The sequence below is a fragment of the Ovis canadensis genome, chromosome X, assembly GCF_042477335.2.
Source record: "Ovis canadensis isolate MfBH-ARS-UI-01 breed Bighorn chromosome X, ARS-UI_OviCan_v2, whole genome shotgun sequence".
NCBI lineage: Eukaryota > Metazoa > Chordata > Mammalia > Artiodactyla > Bovidae > Ovis > Ovis canadensis.
Genome location: NC_091727.1, coordinates 69,911,386 through 69,935,432, shown reverse-complemented (window position 1 = coordinate 69,935,432; position 24,047 = coordinate 69,911,386). Strand labels below are relative to the sequence as shown.

The following is a 24,047-nucleotide window of genomic DNA, read 5'->3' as shown; positions in this document are numbered from 1 at the left end:
TTATAGGTGATGAAATTATGACAGAGAGAAGTGGTTTCACCTGCAGTTGATCTCAGTGTAGTGACTCTAGACCCCATACCCTTTAACTACCACACTCTGCTGTGCTCCATATGTTACATAAGTAACTTGTGAAAATATAGTGAATTGGGGCACTCTACATTGATAGGACATCACACTTCTTTTATCCTTCCTTTTTATATCTAGCTTTTTCCCATTGAGATATGATTGATATATAAATTTATGTTAGTTTCAGATGTACAACATAATGATTTGATATATGTGTATCTTGCAGAATGATCACTGCAATAAGTCTAGTTAACATCCATTATCACACATAGTTAGATTTTTTAAAGAGAAGTTTTAAGATCTTCTCTCCTAGCAACTTTCAAATATACAATACAGTATTATTAACTATGTCCTTTTATACACTTCATGAGGTTCTAACAGCAAGTATAGTGGAGTGGTTTGCCATTCCCTCCTCCATTGGATCACATTTTGCTAGAACTCTCCACTATGACTCGTCCATCTCGGGTGGCCCTACACTATTCAGTTCAGTTGCTCAGTCGTGTCCGACTCTTTGCGACCCCATGAACTGCAGCACGTCAGGCCTCCCTGTCCATCACCAACTGCTGGACTCTACCCAGACCCATGTCCATTGAGTCAGTGATGCTATCCAACCATCTCATCCTCTGTCGTCCCCTATTCCTGCTGCCCTCAATCTTTCCCGGCATCAGGGTCTTTTCAAATGAGTTAGCTCTTCCCATCAGGTGGCCAAAGTATTGGAGCTTCAGCTTCAGCATCAGTCCTTCCAATGAACACTCAGGACTGATTTCCTTTAGGATGGACTGGTTGGATCTCCTTGAAGTCCAAGGGACTCTCAAGAGTCTTCTCCAACACCACAGTTCAAAAGCATCAATTCTTCAGCGCTCAGCTTTCTTCATAGTCCAACTCTCACATCTATACATGACTACTGGAAAACCATAGCCTTGACGAGACAGACCTTTGTTGTCAGAGTAATGCCTCTCCTTTTGTATATGCTATCTAGGTTGGTCATAACTTTCCTTCCAAGGAGTAAGCGTCTTTTAATTTCATGGCTGAAGTCACCATCTGCAGTGATTTTGGAGCCCCCCAAAAATAAAGACAGCCACTGTTTCCACTGTTTCCGAATCTGTTTGCCAAGAAGTGATGGGACAGATGCCATGATCTTCGTTTTCTGAATGTTGAGCTTTAAGCCAACTTTTTCACTCTCCTGTTTCACTTTCATCAAGAGGCTCTTTAGTTCTTCTTCACTTTCTGCCATAAGGGTGGTGTCATCTGCATATCTGAGGTTATTGATATTTCTCCCGGCCATCTTGATTCCAGCTTGTGCTTCCTCCAGTCCAGCGTTTCTCATGATGTACTCTGCATATAAGTTAAATAAGCAGGGTGACAGTATACAGCCTTGACATACTCCTTTTCCAATTTGGAACCAGTCTGTGGTTCCATGTCCAGTTCTAACTGTTACTTCCTGACCTGCATACAAGTTTCTCAAGAGGCAGGTCAGGTGGTTTGGTATTCTCATCACTTGAAGAATTTTCCACAGTTTATTGTGATCCACACAGTCAAAGGCTTTGACATAAGTCAATAAAACAGAAATAGATGTTTTTCTGGAACTCTCACACCATCGTAGTTATCTGGGTCGTGAAGATCTTTCTTGTACAGTTCTTCTGTGTATTCTTGCCACCTCTTCTTAATATCTTCTGCTTCTGTTCAGTCCATACAATTTCTGTCCTTTATGTCCTTTCATGCCCATCTTTGCATGAAATGTTCCCTTGGTGTCTCTAATTTTCTTGAAGAGATCTCTAGTGTTTCCCATTCTGTTCTTTTCCTCTATTTCTTTACATTGATGGCTGAGGAAGGCTTTCTTATCTCTCCTTACTATTCTTTGGAACTCTGCATTCAGATGCTTATATCTTTCCTTTTCTCCTTTGCTTTTCACTTCTCTTCTTTTCACAGCTATTTTTAAGGCCTCCTCAGACAGCCATTTTGCTTTTTGGCGTTTCTTTTTCTTGGGGATGGTCTTTTTCTTTTTTTTTTTTTTTTTTCTTTTTTTACTTTACAATACTGTATTGGTTTTGCCATACATTGACATGAATCCACCACAGAAAGGGAAGAGGAATTAAAGAGCCTCTTGATTAGGTTGAAGGAGGAAAGTGAAAGAGCTGGCTTAAAACTAAGTATTAAAAAAACTTAAGATCATGGCATCTGGCCCCATTACTTCATGGCAAGTAGAAGGGGAAAGGTGGAAGTAGTGACGTATTTCCTCTTCTTGGGCTCTAAAATCACTGCAAATGGTGACAGCAGCCATGAAATCAGAAGATGATTGCTTCTTGGCAGGAAAGGCATGACAAACCTAGACAGTATGTTGAAAAGCAGAGACATTGTTCTGCCAGCAAAAGTTGGCATAGTCAAGGAAGGTTATGGTTTTCTCAGTGGTCACGTATGGTTGTGAGAGCTGGGCCATAAAGAAGACAGAATGCCAAAGAATTGATGCCTTCGAAGTGTGGTGCTGGAGAAGACTCCTGAGAGTCCCTGGGACAGCAAGGAGATCAAACTAGTCAATCTTAAGAGAAATCAACCATGAATACTTGGTGGAAAGAGTGATGCTCAACCTGATGCTCCAGTATTTTGGTAATCTGATGTGAATAGCTGACTCATTGGAAAAGTTCCTGATGCTGGGAAAGATTGAAGACAGAAGAAGAGGACGTCAGAGGATGAGATGGCTGGATGGCATCACTGATCAATGGACATGAACTTGGGGAAACTTTGGGAGATGGTGAGGACAGGGAGGCCTGGCGTGCTGCAGTCCATGGGGTTGCAAAGATTCGGACACAACTGGGCCACTGAACAACAGCAGCAACATTATTAACTGTGGCCAATACACTGTACAGTATATCACCAGAACTTGCTCAACAGCTTATAACTGTAAATGTGTACCCTTTGGCAAACATCTCTCCATTTCACATACACTTCAGCTTCTTGTAGCCATCATTCTACTCTGTTTCTATAATTACAGCTTTTTTATATTCCACATAAAGTGAGGTTGTACAATATTTTTCTTTCTCAGTTAGCATATTTTTATAGCATATTTCACTTAGCATAATGACTTCACCACCCATCCATGTTGTTACAAATGGCAGGATTTTCTTTTTTTTTGTTCAGCAATATTCAATTGTGTGCATCATTGTATATACCCATTTTTTTTATTCATTCATCCATGGATTATACTTAGGTTGTTTCCATGTCTTGGCTGTTATAAGCAATGCTGCATTAAAGTTGGATTTGCAAATATCTTTTTGAGTTAGTATTTTAGTTTTCTTTGGATAAATACCCAGGAGTGAAATTGCTGGATCGTATATATGGTAGTTTTATTTTTAATTTTTTCAGGACACTCCATACTGTTATCCATAGTGGTTGCACCAATTTACTTCCCACCAACAGTGCACAAGGGTTCCCTTTTCTCTACTTCATCACCTTTCTTCTTAATACTGTGAATTTATGGAAAGGCATTTGCAGTGTTATAGAGGTGTGTAAGAAGCACAAGCTGGAATCAAGATTGCCCGGAGAAATATCAATAACCTCAGATATGCAGATGACACCACCCTTATGGCAGAAAGTGAAGAGGAACTAAAAAGCCTCCTGATGAAAGTGAAAGAGGCAAGTGAAAAAGTTGGCTTAAAGCTCAACATTCAGAAAACAAACATCATGGCATCTGGCCCCATCACTTCATGGGAAATAGATGGGAAAATAGAGAAAACAGTGTCAGACTTTAATTTTTTGGGCTCCAAAATCACTGCAGGTGATGAGTGCAGCTATGAAATTAAAAGACGTTTACTCCTTGGAAGGAAAGTTATAACCAACCTAGACAGCATATTGAAAAGCAGAGATATTACTTTGCCAACAAAGGTCCATCTAGTCAAGGCTATGGTTTTTCTTGTGGTCATGTATGGATGTGAGAGTTGGACTGTGAAGAAAGCTGAGTGCGGAAAAATTGATGCTTTTGAACTGTGGTGTTGGAGAAGACTCTTGTGAGTCCCTTGGACTGCAAGGAGATCCAACCAATCTATTCTGAAGGAGATCAGCCCTGGGTGTTCTTTGGAAGGACTGATGTTGAAGCTGAACCTCCAGTACTTCGGCCACCTCATGCGAAAAGTTGACTCATTGGAAAAGACTCTGATGCTGGGAGGGATTGGGGGCAGGAAAAGGGGTCGACAGAGGATGAGATGGCTGGATGGCATCACGGACTCGATGGACGTGAGTTTGAGTGAACTCCGGGAGATGGTGACGGACAGGGAGGCCTGGCATGCTGCGATTCATGGGGTCGCAAAGAGTTGGACACGACTGAGCGACTGAACTGAACTGAACTAAGAGGTGTGTAATAGTGGAGAGTATAGATTTTATCTTTTAGTTACTGCAAAATCCTAAAGTGGCACAGCTAATTCCAATCCTCCTTAATTATCTTTGATGCTGAATATATTGATCTTCCGTACTGAGTCACTATAGCATGGTGGTTAAGGTCAAGAGCTCTCAGGCAAGACTGAGGTTTGAATCTTGACCATATCAAGTTACTTGACTTCTCTGTGCCTCATTTTCTTGATCTGTCATTCTGGGAAATTAGTATCTACTATAAAAAACTCATTCTCTCCATTTTTATTTGCATCTCCTTCTGAGACTGTTTCGGAGAAGGCAATGGCAACCCACTCCAGTACTCTTGCCTGGAAAATCCCATGGACGGAGGAGCCTGGCAGGCTGCAGTCCATGGGGTCACAAAGAGTCAGACACTACTGAGTGACTTCACTTTCTGAGACTGTTATTACACTTTCAGCTTCCATATCTTTTAGCTTTTCTTGTGCATTTCCTATTTCTTTATCCTTTCCTGCTATCTTCTGTGAAAGTGTCTCAGTATGATCTCCTAGCTAAGTTAGTCTTCTGCTGTACTTCTCCTGATACTTAAACTATCCATTGAGTTATTTATTTCAGTGATTATTTTTTATCTGAAATACTTCATTTGACACTTTTAAGATATGTTTTATTTCAATTTTGTATTGCTAATATCTTCCCTTATCATGCTTACTCTGAATTATTTTTTTAATAGATCTGCCTCAGGTGGCATATGATGCCCATTTTGTCACCCTCGTGATGTTGCACACACACGTGTATCTCTCTAAGTTCCTGGACTACATGTTTCATTTTACCTTCTGTAGTTTTTCCTGTAGGTTGATTGTCAGGAAGGGAACCAGCACCCCATGCTGAAATACGATCTTAGATTTTGCATCAGTAATAAGGGGGTTAAAAATAGCGTGTACTTCCTAGAGTTATTGTGACTAATTTGATAATTCATATGAAGTTCTTAGAACAGCGTCATCATGCATTTATGTATTCGGTTTAGGTTTTTCAAACATGTGTAGAGAGGTAACTTGGAGGAAACTTATTTGCTAAAATAGCGAGCTAACTAAGGCTAAAATGCATACAGATCTGCCTTTCCAACTTTGGGCTGTCCCAGAATTCTGCCATATAGTCTACTGTTTACCTTATTACAGAGAAAATATGTTTAGAAAGTTAATTAAAAATTATTCCTATTGTGAAATTTTCAAACCAGAAAAATGTAATGTATACCCATATACCCATCACCTAGATTTAATAGTTGTTAATATTTCACCACATTTGCCTCTATTTTTCTAAAATATTTTAAATTATAAGAATATATTTTGGTTGTAAATATTTTACTATAAATCTCTAAATTATGATCACAATACCATAAAATTAATCATTCTTAATTTCCTAGCATCATCAAATGCCACATCCATATTAATAGTCAGACTAACCAACTTGTCTTAAAAATGTTTGTTACAGTTTCTTTGTTCAAACCAGGATCCACTCAAGGCGTACTGCACTTGGTTGTGGTGTCTCTCTCTATATTTCTTTAATTTAGTGCAGTCACCTTCCCTCCCTCTATTCTGGATTTATTTCCTAATGGTGAATTTGAAGTTCTAAATCTTATATATTCTGTAAACTGAAAATTAGATCCAAAAGTTTGATTAGATTCATGGCAGATATTTTCTGGCAAGAATGTTTCATAGATGGTGTGTAAAATGAGATTAATATTCTTTAAAAAAAGATAAGGCAAGTTATGGGGAAAAGGAAGTAATGCATATGAAGTGCTTGTGCTATGTTCCTTTCAAAAACATAATCTCTTTTAATCCTTAAAATAATCCTGTGAGTTTCAGGTGGTATTACCCCTTTGTAGTAAGGGAATTGGTTCTGAGAGATTACCCAGTTATTAAGGAGCAAAGTTAGAATTTCAAAAGAGGTTTCTTAGAAAACTAAAAATGGAACTACCAGATGACCCAGCAATTATACTTTTGGGTATATATCCCAAAAAATGAAAATAGCAATTCAAAAACTAGGTGCACTCCAGTGTTCATAGCAGCATTACTTACAATAGCCAAGATATGGAAGCATCCTAGGTGTTTATCAACAGATAAATGAATAAACAAGATGTGGTAATTTATATATACAATGGAATACTGCTCAGCCATAAAAAATGAAATTTTACCATTTGCAATAACATAGATAGGCTTGAAGGCTATTTTGCTTAGTGAAATAAGTCAGCCAGAGAAAGACAAATACTGTAGGATGTCACTTACATGTGGATCTAAAAATATACCAGGCTAGTGAATATAACAGAAACAGACTCACAGATGTAGAAAATGAACTAGTGGTTACAAGTGAGGAGCTGGAAGGGAGGAGGAGCAAGATAAAGGTAGGGGGTTAAGGGGTACAAACTATTATGTATAAAATAAGTTACAAGGATATATTGTATAAGTGAAAGTGAAAGTGAAGTCGCTCAGTCGTGTCCAACTCTTTGTGACCCCGTGGACTGTAGCCCTCCAGGCTCCTCCGTCCATGGGATTCTCCAGACAAGAATACTGGAGTGGTTGCCATTTCCTTCTCCAGAGGATCTTCCCAACCCAGGGATCGAACCCAGGTCTCCCGCATTGCAGGCAGACGCTTTAACCTCTGAGCCACCAGGGAAGCCATATATTGTATAGTGCAGGGAATATAGACAGTATTTTATCATTATAAATGGAGTATGTATAACCTTTAAAAATTGTGAATCACTACGTTGCACACTTGAAACATATGATATTGTATATCAGCTATACCACAATAATAATAATGAAATTAAAATTCTTTTAAAGAGAGAAGGGAAAAAATTCAACAAGGTACTTTAAATAAGCATAAGAAATTTTACTAACAATCATTTGCTCTTTGTGCTTCAGTCTCTGGTAAAACAAGAGCAATAAGTTGATTAGATCCTCACATAAATAAATTGCTTTGGCTTATTATGCTTTCTTTGTAGGTAATGAGAAGTATCCTTTAAGCATCAGCTAAAATTTATTTACATATGTATGTTCTTAGAACAGGTAATAACTTACTGGTCCTTCTATAATTATGACAGCCATATATCTAGAATTTTCTAGGACAATTCTGACATCAGATAATTTGTCTTGTCGATCTTGTCCAATGAATTTGTCATTAGAAAGACATGGTTAAGGTGTAAAAACTACTCTCTGTGTATGGGAATACATTGTTAGTTTTTTTTAATTGAGAGTCTGCTTTAGACCTTTAGAAAAGGTATTGAATATAAGAGAAAGTGGTAAATAAAACCTGATAAGAGTCTTTTATTGATCCCAGTTAACTGACCAAGGAAAAAATATTAAAATCTTAGTTTCTCAGACACATTAGTCACATTTCAAGTGCTCAGAGGCTACATGTGCCATTGCCTTCTCTGACATGTGACTAGTGGCTACCAAATCAGACAGTGCAGACACAGCACATTCCATCATTGCCCAGAATGCTGTTGGAGCAGTACTCTAGACCCTGTGACCCTTTACTACTACATATAAAGCCTCCCAATTGAAAAAGTTATATAACTGTGTGTGTGTGTACACATATGCACAACACACACATATATGTTGTTTAGTTGCTAGGTCATGTCTGACTCTTTTGTGACCCCATGAACTGTAGCCCACCAGGCTCCTCTGTCCATGGTATTTTCCAGGCAAGAATACTGGAATGGGTTGCCATTTCCTTCTCTGGGGGATCTTGATGACCCAGGGATTGAACTCGTGTCTCCTGCATTGCAGGTAGATTCTTTACCACTATTCTGCAATTAAACTTTCCTCTAAAAAGGCTGTCTTTTTCTTTTAATCAAATCAGTTGATTCCTGCAAAATTATACTGATGTTTATACATAAAATTGTTGTAGAGAGAAACATGGTAAGCAAGGCTATATGTCTGCTCAGTTTTTTTTTTTTCATTTTCATTTAGAGGAGTTCAGAAGGATATAACTAACATGTTGAAATGACAGTGATTGTGAATTACTCTAGATAACTTGAGTGCCACAGTATTTTAATACCCTAAAATATGTTATTGAGGTTGATTGGTTCAAATGTGTCTTGTAACACTTCCAGGAAGAGGGACAGTGGAAAACTGAAACTGTAATACTTATAGGGAAATTAAGTAGGTGAATGTCTCTTCATTGACTGAGGTTTTCATGACTAAGCTTTTTGTATCAAATTTATTACTTTAGAACCTTAAAAGGAGTATAAATTGTGGGAGAGATTTGATCAAAATAAGATTCACTAGTTGATCTTACACCGTTTTTTAAACCATTTTAACATTTTAATGTTTTATTTCTTTAAATGTAATTTGAACTGCCAAAAAAACTACTTTCCCTCCTATTTTCATATACTTTTTATAGCACGCCTATGGTTGAGTTAGAGGATGTAACACTGTTAATAAACTAAAGAAATGATGTGAACTCCAGATTGTATAATATAAGAATTGAGTTCCAATTCAGGCTCTTCTTGGAAAGCTGCAACCTCTAGAAAGTCACTCAGTTCAGTTCAGTCGCTCAGTCATGTCCGACTCTTTGCAACCCATGAATCACAGCACGCCAGGCCTCCCTGGCCATCACCACCTCCCGGAGTTCACTCAGATTCACGTACATCGAGTCAGTGATGCCATCCAGCCATCTCATCCTCTGTCGTCCCCTTCTCTTCCTGCTCCCAATCCCTCCCAGCATCAAAGTGTTTTCCAATGAGTCAACTCTTCCCATGAGGTGGCCAAAGTACTGGAGTTTCAGCTTTAGCATCATTCCTTCCAAAGAACACCCAGGGCTGATCTCCTTCAGAATGGACTGGTTGGATCTCCTTGCAGTCCAAGGGACTCTCAAGAGTCTTCTCCAACACCACAGTTCACTACAGTCATATGAAAATATAGAATGGCACTCTTTACCTCACAGTGAATGGCCTATGTCATGTATAAGAATTGTAATGGATAACCAATTTTTAAAGGTTAAATGCTAAATATAGTATCTAGTTCTTTAAATGTTAATTGAGTATCAAACATTCTTATCAAAGGAGATTCTAGCTTTTAATCTCTACTGGTTTGATCCCTGGGTCAGGAAGATCCCCTAGAGAGGGAGATGGCAAAACACTCCAGTATCTTTGCCTGGAGAATCCCATGTACATAGGAGCCTGGTGGGCTACAGTCCATGGCATGACAAAGAGTTGGGCTCAACTGAGCAACTAAAAAGGACAAGGAAGTGTCAGTTTGGCAGGCCTGCCTTTTCTTTCCTTGAAAGTTACAAGTTCTACAGTTGTCACTTATTCTTACCTACAATTTGAGAATCTGGATTATATTTATAAATACTCTTTGTAAGGTTTATGTGGTGTTGGAGAAGACTCTTGAGAGTCCCTTGGACTGCAAGGAGATCCAACCAGTCCATTCTGAAGGAGATCAACCCTGGGATTTCTTTGGAAGGAATGATGCCAAAGCTAAAACTCCAGTACTTTGGCCACCTCATGCGAAGAGTTGACTCATTGGAAAAGACTCTGATGCTGGGAGGGATTGGGGGCAGGAGAAGAAGGGGATGACCGAGGATGAGATGGCTGGATGGCATCACTGACTCAATGGACGTGAATCTGAGTGAACTCTGGGAGTTGGTGATGGACAGGGAGGCCTGGCATGCTGTGATTCATGGGGTCGCGAAGAGTCGGACACGACTGAGCGACTGAAGTGAACTGAACTGACCTCAAAATCTGATATGAGGTGGTATGTGAACTTCATTTAATAGCTCTCTGCTGCTGCTGCTGCGGCTAAGTCGCTTCAGTCGTGTCTGACTCTGTGCTACCCCATAGACGGCAGCCCACCAGGCTCCCCCGTCCCTGGGATTCTCCAGGCAAGAACACTGGAGTGGGTTGCCATTTCCTTCTCCAGTGCATGAAAGTGAAAAGTGACAGTGAAGTCGCTCAGTCGTGTCAGACTCTTCACGACCCTATGGACCGCAGCCTACCAGGCTCCTCCATCCATGGGATTTTCCAGGCAAAAGTACTGGAGTGGGTTGCCATTGCCTTCTCCTTAATAGCTCTCTAGTTACTTTCAAATATGTTGCATTTTCCCCCCTTGGGTAGTTAGGGAAGAAACGGGCTTTAAATTTGAAAGTAGAAACTTTTTTGACTAGGAATATTGAGTTTCTTTATTAAGAATCTAGACTTATTTAATAAAAGGAATTTTTTTCATAGCTTTTTGAGTGGATCCTGTGGCATGTAAGTATTCTAGTGATATTTCTGGATATAATACTCAAATTCAAATTGAAAGCAAGTGAAATATTTTGAAACATGGCAAACCCCTGCCCCCACCCCTAGACAAAGCTTGATTGTTTTTTTTAAAATTTTTATTTTCAAGGTTGAATCTCATAATTCATTAAATGGAAATTTTTATCAGCTTGCCAAATACTTTAAACTTCTAAGTGATTAACTTAAACTTGTAGTTTATCATTAATTTTCATTTATTAATTGGACTAGTCATTTTAAAGCTCAAGCTAATTTAGGTTGTTAGCTAGAATATAGACCATGGTTTTCCCAGCTTACAAGTTTTTCACTTATTTAAGGAGAAACAACGTTTAGACAAAGAAAAGTAAAGGTACACATTTGGATATAATTTAAACCTCATTTTGATGACTGTTGGCTGAGTGATTATAGATTCTGTTCCAGTATTATTTTCAATAATAGTGTTACTATAGCAACTAATATAAATGCATGGTTTAAGGGGGAAATAACAAAAAAAACCTCTCTCTGATCATATTGTATATTGGGATAAAATTTTTCTTTATTAGTTTTTATTACTTGCACTAGACTTTGCAAAACTTTTCTTCCCAAAGAAATACTCTGAGGATCCTGTTGCAGATATTTTTTGTCCTATTCATTTCATCATCTATTTCTTGTATTGACAGTATGTTGCAATTAATTTAAATGGGAAAGTTGTAGAAACAGTTTGTATCAGAAATCCTGTATCTTTTTTTTCCTCTTAGTGTGTCTTATACAACACTCTCGAAGAAAGATTTCTGCTTTCCTACTTCTGAAATGTATAAATGAATCTTGTTCCTTTAAAAGTCAGTTAGCTTACATGTAGTCTTTTCTTTGTTAAAATGAAGATAATGGTAAAGGTACTTGTCTAAGTCCTTGAGTATTGTTGGCATATTATTGTATGAACAAGTGGTTGATATACATTAAAATTTACCCATTAACCTATTTCATTGCAGATTTAGTGATAATTAAAAACTAGAAGTGACATAAATATATAATAAACTCTTAAGAGAATAATTAAATAGATGATAAAGTATATCTATATAATGTACACAATTAAAACCAATGAAGGTTTTGTAGTTTGTATAAAATAATGTTCATGGAAAGATATTAAGGCAGAAAAGTAGGTTTTAAAATAGAGTAGCAAAGTATAGTACAATCCCATTTTTATGTGAAAATTTATATACACATACATGTGTAAAATATAAATGTGTGGAGGGATATACACAAATGTTACTGTTAGTTATCTCTAGGTTTTATAACCAGAATTATAACATCATTTCCATTAAAAATTTTAAAAATTCTGAAAACAAGGGAGTGTTGTGGCTAGTAAAAGCAATATGGTTATTTGGCTTGATGTTAGGAGGGAGGTTATGTTTTAGGAAAAGGGTCCAAAAGTTTTTAATGATACAAAGGTAAGTCACATGCACTTTTCCTCTGATTTGTTGGCATTTTAATTGACTGTGGGTCAAAATGAAAGTTATTGTGTGGGTGGAAGCCGAATCATAGTCTAACCATAATTAGGCAATCATGTTTGGCTTGATAGCATAGATCTTAAATCTGGTGGGGAGAAGACATTTAAAGGTTTCAGAAATGGGATTTCATAAAATGACTATCTCCTGAAGATGAAAATGGTAAAACAGTTCTTGTCAGGTTCAGGCTAAGCATGAACTGGCCTTTTATAAGTTTGTGTCTATATATTGTTTTTATTTAAGCTTTTATATTTTCTTTTATTAAAAAATTAACATACTTGTTTCTAAAAACTTCAAAAAGAACTGAAGTGTTAAAAGTGAGGGGAAAAAAAGACCTACTTAAGTTTCTCCTTCCTCTGGAATCCTTTAGGGAATTCTTTTTTAAAGAGAATAGATCTGGGAAATGGAGGAACCATGCCTCAAGAAAATGGTCATTCTTTACAGTGTGATAGAATGATCACTGGATAGGAGTCAGGAAATTTATCTTCTAATCCCAGCTAGTCTGTAGCTCTGTGATTGGAAAAAAAGTTATTTTGCCTGTCTGAACATTATTTTCTACCAATTTCAAGATGATAAGTTTGGACTTTGAAAATCAGAATACAGACACTTTTTAAAAAGGGTATATATGAGTGTCGTTTGTGTGTATATGTGTGCATGCATTTCTGGAAAGGCTTTTTCTCTAATCATAAAAAGTAGTTAATATATGAATCATGGCATTTATAATTGAGAAATAATTGCTATACTTAATTGACGTAGTGTTACTTTCCAGAGAATTGGGTATTTCATTTATTCCTGCTATTCTTATATCATCCTGTTATACATGTAACTGTAGAGCATTTCATCCATGTTTAACTCACAGTCATAACTAGATTAAGTTATTATCCACTATTACAGAGAGAAGCATGCAGCTGAAAAAAAAATTTCAATTTCTGCTGCTCTTTCCCTTAGGTTACTGTCTTAGAGAAATGAAGTGATTTTTGACTACAGTTCTTTTAATAACATCACTTATTGTCAGACAGAAGTGTAATTGGGATTGTCCATAGGACATTTCTATTTTGTAATTTATTTGGTATTTTGTAGAACACCTTCCTAATTATATTTGGCATGGTCACTTGCTAAAAATATTAGTCAATGTTATCTGGTTTTATTACATGCCTTTCTTCTGAGTCACGCATGGAGTGGGGTGGGGTAACCATGGGAGACACACATCTAAGGAAGCATTATCTTTTAACAAAATTTAATTCAGATTGCCCTATCTCTCTGCCTGCCTAGTTAGTAACTCTGAACTTTGGAGATCTATCTAGTTGTGATAAACATGTTCTGTATGCCATAGGCCAGAGAAAGTCAGCTTTGATGGCAGATTTCTATACTGGTGCAGAAGAGAAATGTTTAGTTAACATTTTAAAAGAAATAAACCAAAAAATAAAGAACTAAATCTATTAGCATATATGCATTCCACCAGTAGACTTTCTTTCTTGAACCTTGTATGGTCTTTTAATGTTTTCAACCAAAGAAATAGCACATGCATTCAAAATTAATAGTAAAATCTTAATTACAGATATATCCATTAAAAAATCATTTTCTTTCATGAAATTATGAAGTGATTCTTTCAAGTGTGTATTGATGTGGCAAGATAAAAAGTTTTTAACATAATACCAGGTATCAAAATAGTTGGAATTGGTGTCAGCATTTGCTTTTGTACAGAAAAAGCATGAGTTGAACTTTTCATCTTGAGTTATATAACAAACATTTGAGCTCCTGTCTTGTGCTAGATAGTATACTCTAGATATGGTTGAAGATGTAAAGACAAAATTCTTTGTGTGGGCTTTGTCTATGCTAAAACTTATGGAGGCATTAAGCATTATTTAATGTAGGTTAAATTTAATGTGCTATATGCTTCCCTGTACCTTCCTTTAACCAGTCATTATTTACATTCCTTCATTAAAATCACTCAGTTTAGAAAGTGTATTCTAAGGAAACTTGCTGTTAGAAGCTATAGAAAGTCCTTTTGTAAAGTGAATTAATTTGCTTTCTATATATCCAGGTTTTCATCTTTAATTTCTTAATAAACAGCTTGTGAATATTTTAAACTGTTTGTTAGCAAGTGACATACCCATGGTTCACTTTAACCTCCACACCCCATGATCTCCATTTTTGTGTGTCTCTTTTATAATCATAATCATACAGAGTTTGGGGTTCTTACTGAATATATAAGTGATTCCAAGTTTTAAGCTTTTAGTTTTTTAACCTTAAAAGACATCATGACTTTTAAAAATGACACTTTGATAATAAAACGATAAATAATGTATATCAATTTAAATTTGATCCTAGGTCCTTATAGTTTAATTTATATTTGAGTTTCTTACAATTGAAATATAAGGACTGTATGTTCCAGTTATGCAGATGACACCACCCTTATGGCAGAAAGTGAAGAGGAGCTTAAAAGCCTCTTGATGAAAGTGAAAGAGGAAAGTGAAAAAGTTGGCTTAAAGCTCAACATTCAGAAAACAAAGATCATGGCATCTGGTCCCATCATTTCATGGCAAATAGATGGGGAAACAGTGGAAACAGTGTCAGACTTTATTTTTTTGGGCTCCAACATCACCGCAGATGGTGACTGCAGCCATGAAATTAAAAGACGCTTACTCCTTGGAAGAAAAGTTATGACCAACCTAGATAGCATATTCAAAAGCAGAGACATTACTTTGCCAACAAAGGTCCGTCTAGTCAAGGCTATGGTTTTTCCAGTGGTCATGTATGGATGTGAGAGTTGGACTGTGAAGAAAGCTGAGCGCGGAAAAATTAATGCTTTTGAACTGTGGTGTTGGAGAATACTCTTGCGAGTCCCTTGGACTGCAAGGAAATCCAACTAGTCCATTCTGAAGGAGACCAGCCCTGGGTGTTCTTTGGAAGGAATGATGCTAAAGCTGAAACTCCAGTACTTTGGCTACCTCATGCGAAGAGTTGACTCATTGGAAAAGACTCTGATGCTGGGAGGGATTGGGGGCAGGAGAAGAAGGGGATGACCGAGGATGAGATGGCTGGATGGCATCACGGACTCGATGGACATGAGTCTGAGTGAACTCCGCGAGATGGTGATGAACAGGGAGGCCTGGTGTGCTGCGATTCATGGGGTCGCGAAGAGTCGGACACAACTGAGCGACTGAACTGAGCTGAACTGTTGTTCCAGTTAAACTGTTCTGTAGCTGTTTTGATTAATTTAGATTTGGTTTTTGTTAGTATAATGGTTGGTAGGTAAAGTGATTATGAAAATAAAGTTGTTAAGGGACTTCCCTGATGGTTCAGTGACTAAGACTCTGGTGCTCCCAGTGCAGGGGGCTCAGGTTCAATCCCTGGTCTGGAAACTGGATCCCACATGCTGTAACTTAGAGTTCTCATGCTGCAGCTATAAAGATGCCACACGCTACAGCGAAGATCAAAGATCCTGCATGCCACGACCAAGAGACCTGGTGCAGCAAAATAAATAAATACAGGTGTTAAATATGTATGAACAGGAGTAGCCATGATTTTTAGCAAAAGCATCTCTGAATTTAGCAGACTTATGTTAGCCTTTTTTTTTAATCAACTTTGAAAAAAGCACAAAACAAAATGCATAGGAAAAAATTAGAAAAATGTTGGAGGAAGAGAGCTTGAAAGATGAAAAGTAGTTATTAAAAAATCAAACCCCTAAAACATGCTGTATAAATATGACATTCTTACATAAGAGGCTGGTATTGTATGTATTATGAATGTTTTCTAGGTAATTTATCATATATATCAGAAATATGTATTGTAGCGAGTTTCTAGTTTCTAGACTAACAGTAGGTCAAAGAACTATGGAGATATGATCCAGAGGGAGAAAATAACTATTATTTCAACCTTTCTAAACAGGACACCATACTTGCAGAACTTCTTCAAATACATAAAGAACATATTGTAGGATATCATGAACATGATTCTCTTTTGGACCACAAAGAAGAAGAAGAGTTGACTGAAGAAGAAAGAAAAGCAGCTTGGGCTGAATATGAAGCAGAGAAGAAGGTAGTTCATCTGAAATGCTTTTTGTTGTTGTTTTTGTTGTTAGTCGTTTAAAAGAACAGTGGAGGAAGAAAAGGGTCACATTTGGAAAAAGTAATAATATAGTAAATCTTCAGGAACAGAGTCCCCCAGGTTTGGGTGTCTGTTTATGGGCTTTGGCTACCTTTGATGTAGACTCAGAGGAGAGAAGAAAATGTTTCCCCTTAAACAGTAGTAACCTCATTTCTGATTAGCACTTGCTAAATTGAGAGATTAGTGGGAAGCTGTATATTTAGCATCACTTAACTTCCATCAACACCCTTATTGTAGTAACAGACATACAGGAACTTGAGTTTGGAGGTAGGGGTAAATGTTGCTTTAGCATGTGTACCAAACTCAAAGTTTTGGCCAATTATCAGAACACAGAAATACTCCATTATTGGACATTAGTGTCAATCTCCAGCAGCAACTTTATTTAAAATAGTTCCACCTCTGTTTTAAATACCACCTCACTTGAGCAAAAATGTGCCTAAGCATGGGAAACCTTGTCCTAATACCCGAATCCATTTTAAACACCTAATTCATTGTACTAAACTTCTTTAACATTGTGATACTAGGAGTCTCATCAGAATTCTCTGAGTTGCCCCATACTGTGGGAATTATCAGAAAAGAGTACACCTTTAGGGGTTAAAGCTTTCTATGTAATAAGATCTTAGTTTCAGATGAAAAGGGTGTTTTGTTTGTGTGTGAAAGAGTGTTAATAATTTCCTAGAACTGAGAATGTGGATTTTTTTCTCAACCAGTAGGTGATGTAGAATTTCAAGTTTTAAATCACAATGTGGAAAGTGCATAATTTTTTGTTTGTAGGGACTGACCATGCGTTTCAACATACCAACTGGGACCAATTTACCCCCTGTCAGTTTTAACTCTCAAACTCCTTATATTCCTTTCAATTTGGGAGCCCTATCAGCAATGAGTAATCAACAGCTGGAGGTAAGTTGTGAAGTACGAAAGTATTTTGCCTTGAATTAAAGGCAATTTCAAGTGCCTTGTTGTTGAGGGTTTCCTATGCAGGAATATCACATTCCCCAAAAGATTACCTCTGAATAGACCAAGAAATTTTTCTTTTATTTGTTGACCTTTTTGAACCAGCATAGTTATAATAAAATGTGGTTTGTTCAGAGTACAAAGAAATCAGGCCTCGAATTAATATAGTTTGAATTATTTTAATTAAGAAACAATAGGGTAGCTGACTGGCTAGAGAAATAGCACTTTCTTCAGTTATAAAATATTTTGAATAAACAAATTACTTAATGTTTGAAAGTGGGATAAATACACACATTGATCTACATTCTAAAGCAGTGAAGATGCAACTTTAAGTGTATGATAATGTACACTATTATGAAATAATTTAAAAATAGGATCAATGATGAGTTAAATAAGAAAGACTGGGTTTTAATATACCAGTAATTAAATAATGTAATTGAATCTGTGATTTTCTTTTTAAAATGTGCTTATGGAGTCATTTAAATTATTAAATTATTGGTGCAATAGAACCCAATTTTTATCTTCCTAACCAAGACCCTCACTGATGAGTTTTACTCCATTTTATTGATGCTGAATTTTGCTGTACTTTTCAATTACTTAAAGATTTTTAAGGCCACATGCTGTATATTGGCAAGAGAAAGGCTCTCTATATTTTTAAAACTAAGCTGTCTTTTATGTGCCCTGATAAAGTTATTTCTTGCATTCTTCTAGGACCTCATTAATCAAGGAAGAGAAAAAGTTGTGGAAGCAACAAACAGTGTGACAGCAGTGAGGATTCAGCCTCTTGAAGATATAATTTCAGCTGTAGTAAGTTAATTGGCAATTGTCTTACACCAACTTGGAATTCTTATTCCCACCATTCATTCTGATTTTTGTTTTTTGCTTCACTACTTCTGTGGGGGAAAGACTGTAATTCTTATAACTTGATTTACAATAGTAAAATACTAGTAAACCGTATAATAGTGCCAAGCTATATATCTTAGTTTTATCTAGATGTTGATACAAAAGAGAAATATAAAAACAAAGAATTGGGAAATCAGTTAATCATGGAAATGTATGTGTTGTTTATATAAACACAATTTAATTACCAGTTGCATGAATTAAATCCAAATAGTTTTTCTCTAGGCATAGCTAACCCTTGTACAACAGTGGACAGTTTAGTACCTTGCTTTTACATCATCATCTTCTTTAGAAGATTAAAGGAAAAGGGGGAAAGAAAACTTTAAAAACCCTGAATATCTTTAAGGACCATAAATATTTTATTTTCTTCAATTCTACTGCAATAAGTAGTAAATAGAAATTTTTCTTCTAGTGGAAAGAAAACATGAATCTCTCAGAGGCCCAGGTACAGGCATTAGCATTAAGTAGACAAGCCAGCCAGGAGCTTGATGTCAAACGAAGAGAGGCAATCTACAATGACGTGTTGACAAAACAACAGATGGTAAGAATTCAGAGTATCTCTAGGTTATGTTTAATTTTCTTGAAAAATAACGAGTTTGTGTGACATCTGTGTTGATATCTGTTCCCACATGTGGTTGGATGGATGGTCATTGGTTATTCCCAGAAGAAATTTTATTCATAAACCTAAGTAATGTCAAATAAAGGTAATATCTTTTGTTGCAAATGAGCAACAGCTTCCCAAATGAATCTCCTTGAAGTTTACATAGCATCTCTTCCATATAATTTTACTTTTGTATTCTGGACATCTAGAAAGGAATTTTTGCCAGACTTTTCTTACCACATTTACTGATTTTAAACAACTTCCAGAAATAAGTATACTTTTTAATATATTTAATTTGAGATAACAAGTGGAGCTATAAATGATATATGACACAGGTTCCTACTAAATTATGTAATTCTTTATAAGGCTAACATATTCCAGAATCCTTGATTATCTTTGTTAGCATGGTTGTTTGGCAGCCATCTACCTTGCACTGGGAAATTTCAACTCTTGACACCAGGGAATCAATTTCTGTGGCATGAATTTTACTTAGAAAGCACTGTAGAATTATGTGGTTTTAAATTATCTTAGGAAATCTGAGACATTCTAGGTAGGCAGGTAGGAATTACTCCCACTGCAAGTGCCTTTTCCCTTTGGTGTTTGTCACTAAAAGTGTTTATTTGTCTGTCATCATGTGAAATATTCAAAAGAAGGACAAAGAAAGAGACTTGACAAAAAAGTGCTGTGACTAATACTTGAGACTAATCACAGTGCAGGACAGGTTACTATAGCAACCAACTTAAATGCTGCTTGCACTACAATAGTCAAGTCATTAAGAGAATTTAGCCCTAAATGGTGTTACTAACTGGTTTCTACAGTAATGGTCCTGTGAATACCATCAAATTAGTAATGGTGATAACAATAATATGTTTTTCTTTTGGTATGGTGCCCCCTTAACAAATTGATTTTAACTCAAAATTTGATACTGCCTCTTTGAGACAGGTCATGCACTTGTAACAGCTCCCTTTTCTCTCCTTAGTTAATCAGCTGTGTTCAGCGAATACTTATGAACCGAAGGCTCCAGCAACAGTACAATCAGCAGCAGCAGCAGCAAATGACTTATCAACAAGCAACACTGGGTCACCTCATGATGCCAAAGCCTCCGAATTTAATCATGAATCCTTCTAACTACCAGCAGATTGATATGAGAGGAATGTATCAGTCAGTGGCTGGTGGTATGCAGCCACCACCATTACAACGTGCACCACCCCCAATGAGAAGCAAAAATCCAGGACCTTCCCCAGGGAAATCAATGTGATTTTGCACTAAAAGCTTAAAAGATTGTTAAAATCATAGAAAGATCTTTTATTTTTTTAGGAATCAATGACTTAACAGAACTCAACTGTATAAATAGTTTGGTCCCCTTAAATGCCAATCTTCCATATTAGTTTAAAAATTTTTTTTAATAGGGCATACCATTTCTTCCTGACATTTGTCAGTGATGTTGCCTAGAATCTTCTTACACACATTGAGTACAGAAGATCTTTCAAATTGTTTTCAGTGAAAACAAGTCCTTCCATAACAGTAACAACTCCACAGGTTTCCTCTCTAAATTTTTATGCCTGCTTTTAGTGACCATAAAATTGTCATAAATTAATGAATTTATGAAAGAATACTGATTTATATATTCATTCTTTACATATAAAGACACACAGCTGAGTTCTTAGAGTTGATTCCTCAAGTTATGGAATACTTTTGTACTTATCCATTTCTTGACTAAAGTGATTGAAATGGTTTTAATGTTCTTTTGACTGAAGTCTGAAACTGGGCTCCTGCTATATCATCTCTGTGACTGAAAGTTAGAAACTAAGGGTTGGTTATCTTTGACACAGAATTGTGTGCAATATTGTTAAATACTACTGCGCTAAAACTTGGAGGAGTCTTACAGTTATCTTAGCATTGTATAAACAGCCTTAAGTACAGCCTAAGAAGAGAATTCTTTTTCTTCTTTAGTCTTTTCTGCCATTTTTATTTTCAGTTATATGTGCTGAAGTAATTACTGGTAAAATTTCAGGGTCGTGGATTATCTTCCACACTTGAATTTTCTCTCTCCTGGCACTAATATAAGGCACATCTCTTAACTGCTTGGTGCCAGTGCTAGTGCTTCATCCTGTTGCTGGCAGTGGGATGTGGACTAACAAAATCAAGTTCTAGCATTTTAGGAGGTTAAGGATGACATTGTGGTTGTTAGCTTCACACCCTGTTTTATAAACAACATCAAAATGGCAGAACCATTGTTGACTTTAAGTTCACATGGGGAATGTGCTTTAAAACAATTCCCAGTACTGTCAGTATTGTGAAGTAATTCCTCCTAAAGATAAGGATCACTGGCTTCTATGCTCTTCCTCTTTTCTCTCATCAGTATGTTGTTTTTCCCCAACTGTATTTTCTTACATAAATTCTGTTTTCAAGCTCAGTTTTTTTTTTTTAGTTTAGATCTGTGAGGCAATTTTCTAATCAAAATTCATCTAATGCCCTTTTATGAGGTTTTACATTGTTGTTTTTCTTAATCCAGGCTTGTAAAAATGACCTATATGCTTATTCATGTACAATTTGGTTGCTTGAGTTTCTTAAAGAAAAAGATTGTTAGACTATGAGAGTCAACTCAACATGGCGAAACCATTTTTGAGATGGCGATATAACATGTAGTGGAAATAGCTAACAAATTCCCAAAAAAAAAAGCTGGGTGGAGGATTTGCTCTAGGTATCACTGAGTTAGAATGAGTTTAACGTTAGCTAAAACTGTTTCGAGTTGTTTGGACAATTAAGAGATGTCCACTTTTATCTTGAAAGAACTAGTGGTAGAACATTCAAGAGTACTAAGTACTAAGAGTACTAAGAATTTCGAGGTTTGGTGGATCCACCCTCCACGTTCCCATATTTGGATATTATGCCAGCCATATAATCAAATTTATTTCACTAGGGGGATGTGTTTTTACTTTAGAAGAAATGAAAAAGACAAGATTTGTGAAATAAATATTTGAAGACAGTATACTCTGGCCAGCTGTTATCAGTTGGTATTTCTACAAGTCCAGAATACTTTAAACCTGATTTACTCAACCTGGGAACTTTCACCATGGTCTGATTACTTGCTCAAAGACATAAATGTCAAAATTTTAGGCAACCTTCTAAACCTTTTTCATCATGAATGAAACTATGACTTAAAGAATAATACATAGAAAGGTTAATTGGAAATAGTTTGGGATAAAACTTGGATCAGTTTGCATACAATCTTCACTTGACATTTTAGCTACATAATATGTACTTTGAGTATAACATCAAGCTTTAACAAATATTTAAAGATAAAGTCATGTCAATAAGATACTAAAAGGCTCATTTTTATATTTGTTTTAGATGTTTTAAATAGTTGCAATGGCTTAAAAAATGATTTAAAATGTTGCTTGTAATACAGTTTTGCCTGCTAAATTCTCCACATTTTGTAACCTGTTTTATTTCTTCGGGTGTAAAGCGTTTTTGCTTAGTATTGTGATATTGTATATGTTTTGTCCCAGTTGTATAGTAATGTTTCAGTCCATCATCCAGCTTTGGCTGCTGAAATCATACAGCTGTGAAGACTTGCCTTTGTTTCTGTTAGACTGCTTTTCAGTTCCGTATTGAGTATCTTAAGTACTGTAGAAAAGATGTCACTTCTTCCTTTAAGGCTGTTTTGTAATATACATAAGGACTGGAATTGTGTTTTTAAAGAAAAGCATTCAAGTATGACAATAATACTATCTGTGTTTTCACCATTCAAAGTGCTGTTTAGTAGTTGAAACTTAAACTATTTAATGTCATTTAATAAAGTGACCAAAATGTGTTGTGCTCTTTATTGCATTTTCACAGCTTTGAAAATCTGTGCACATAATGTTTCATAGAAAATGTATAGCTTTTTATGTGCTATTTAATGGTGATTCCTTTGCACATTTAGTTATTTAATATTGGGAGGTCAAGGAGTTTGTTTTTTGAATCTGTTATATACTAAATTCTGTAAAAGGAGATCTCAAACCTCAAAAATAATTTACATACCAGGAATCCTGTGTGTGTTTGTTAGTTTTGGTTGTCTGTGTGTAATCCAGCACCATTTCCTGCTTCCCAACAGCTGTGTCACTCATTTAAGTCAAGCAGATCTACCACTCCACAGTTGATACGAAAGCTGCTTATCATCCTGAAGCACTAGCAGGTTGATGGAAATTATCACCTGGCCTCCAAAGAAGCTGAATATTTCGCAGTCTTCCCTTAGCTATGCCCATTCTCCCTGTAATGTCATAAAACCAGATACATATTTCTGTACCCTAAACAAAACTTTCAAACAGTTACATATCCCAGTAAAAATTTTCCTTTGAGGGTGGCATGTTGTGTGATGTTTTAACAGTAAAATAGGTCATCCTTTTACATGTTTATTTCACTAACAATTACATTCAGGTTATTCCCCACCATGTTTCACCAGACTTAGTCTCAAGTGACTTTTGGCTATCTCCAAATCAAATCTAGCCTTAAAAGAGATGAAAATTCTTCCACCATTGATTTTTTTTTGAAAAATATGTAATCTGTGCCAATATAAAAGGAGTGACCAAGTTTCAGAAATGCTTTTTGTCTGTGCAACATTTTATATATGCTGTTATATGGAAGTGAATAAAAATTAAAAATCCAAAATATATACTGTTTCTAAGCTTAATATCTGTCAGGAACCAAACTGCCCACATCACTCATGTTGGATCTAATAAAAGAATGGTCCTTCTTGCCCCTGCCTAAGAGTTTTACTCCTCAAGAGTATGTGCTGATGTAAAATTTCTTTTCATATACACTGCCACCCTCTGTTTGGAATAACCTTCCTGATACATTATGCCCACTTCACTAACTATGGGAATCACTCTTCCCCTCAGTCTAGGAATCTGATAGTGACCACTGCATACCTTCACCAAGGGAGGTGTGACAAGGAAAGCAGCATATCAATTGAGGCCTTTGTTAAAAACAATAAAGATAAAGCTTTAATTGAAGGAATGAAAGGATGAGACGAATCCTAAAATACTGAAGAGCCTCTTAATATTCAGAACTGCCCCATATTTCAAGCAGACTCTACCCAGCAGCATTCTTCAACATTCTGCTCCTGAACGTTATCCCCTCACTTCTCCTCCCTGATAGAAACGGAGGGGGAGCTTGGCACCAATCTCCTTTATTAAATAGACTTAGCTCCCTCCCTGCAGACCTCACATCAAATATGTGTTGAGTTTCAATAAAGGTGAAGAAAGATGACATATGCAAGGATGGGGTTTGTTTCAGGTATATGAGGAGAAAGTGAATGAAAAGGAGCAAAGGT

General features: G+C 36.4%; 1 protein-coding gene across 18 annotated transcripts in view; it reads left to right on the top strand.

The window, feature by feature from the left end:
• Positions 1-22,559, top strand: part of ATRX (ATRX chromatin remodeler) — a 276,097-nt gene extending 253,538 nt beyond the window's left edge. For all 18 annotated transcript variants that reach the window (XM_070291855.1, XM_070291853.1, XM_070291866.1 and 15 more), the window contains 5 exons: positions 16,057-16,206; positions 17,050-17,175; positions 17,941-18,036; positions 18,542-18,670; positions 19,710-22,559. In XM_070291855.1, the coding sequence (XP_070147956.1) occupies positions 16,057-16,206; positions 17,050-17,175; positions 17,941-18,036; positions 18,542-18,670; positions 19,710-19,988 (780 nt within the window). In that variant the 3' untranslated portion in view covers positions 19,989-22,559. The remainder of the gene's footprint in view (positions 1-16,056; positions 16,207-17,049; positions 17,176-17,940; positions 18,037-18,541; positions 18,671-19,709) is intronic.
• Positions 22,560-24,047: the final 1,488 nt, after the last annotated feature.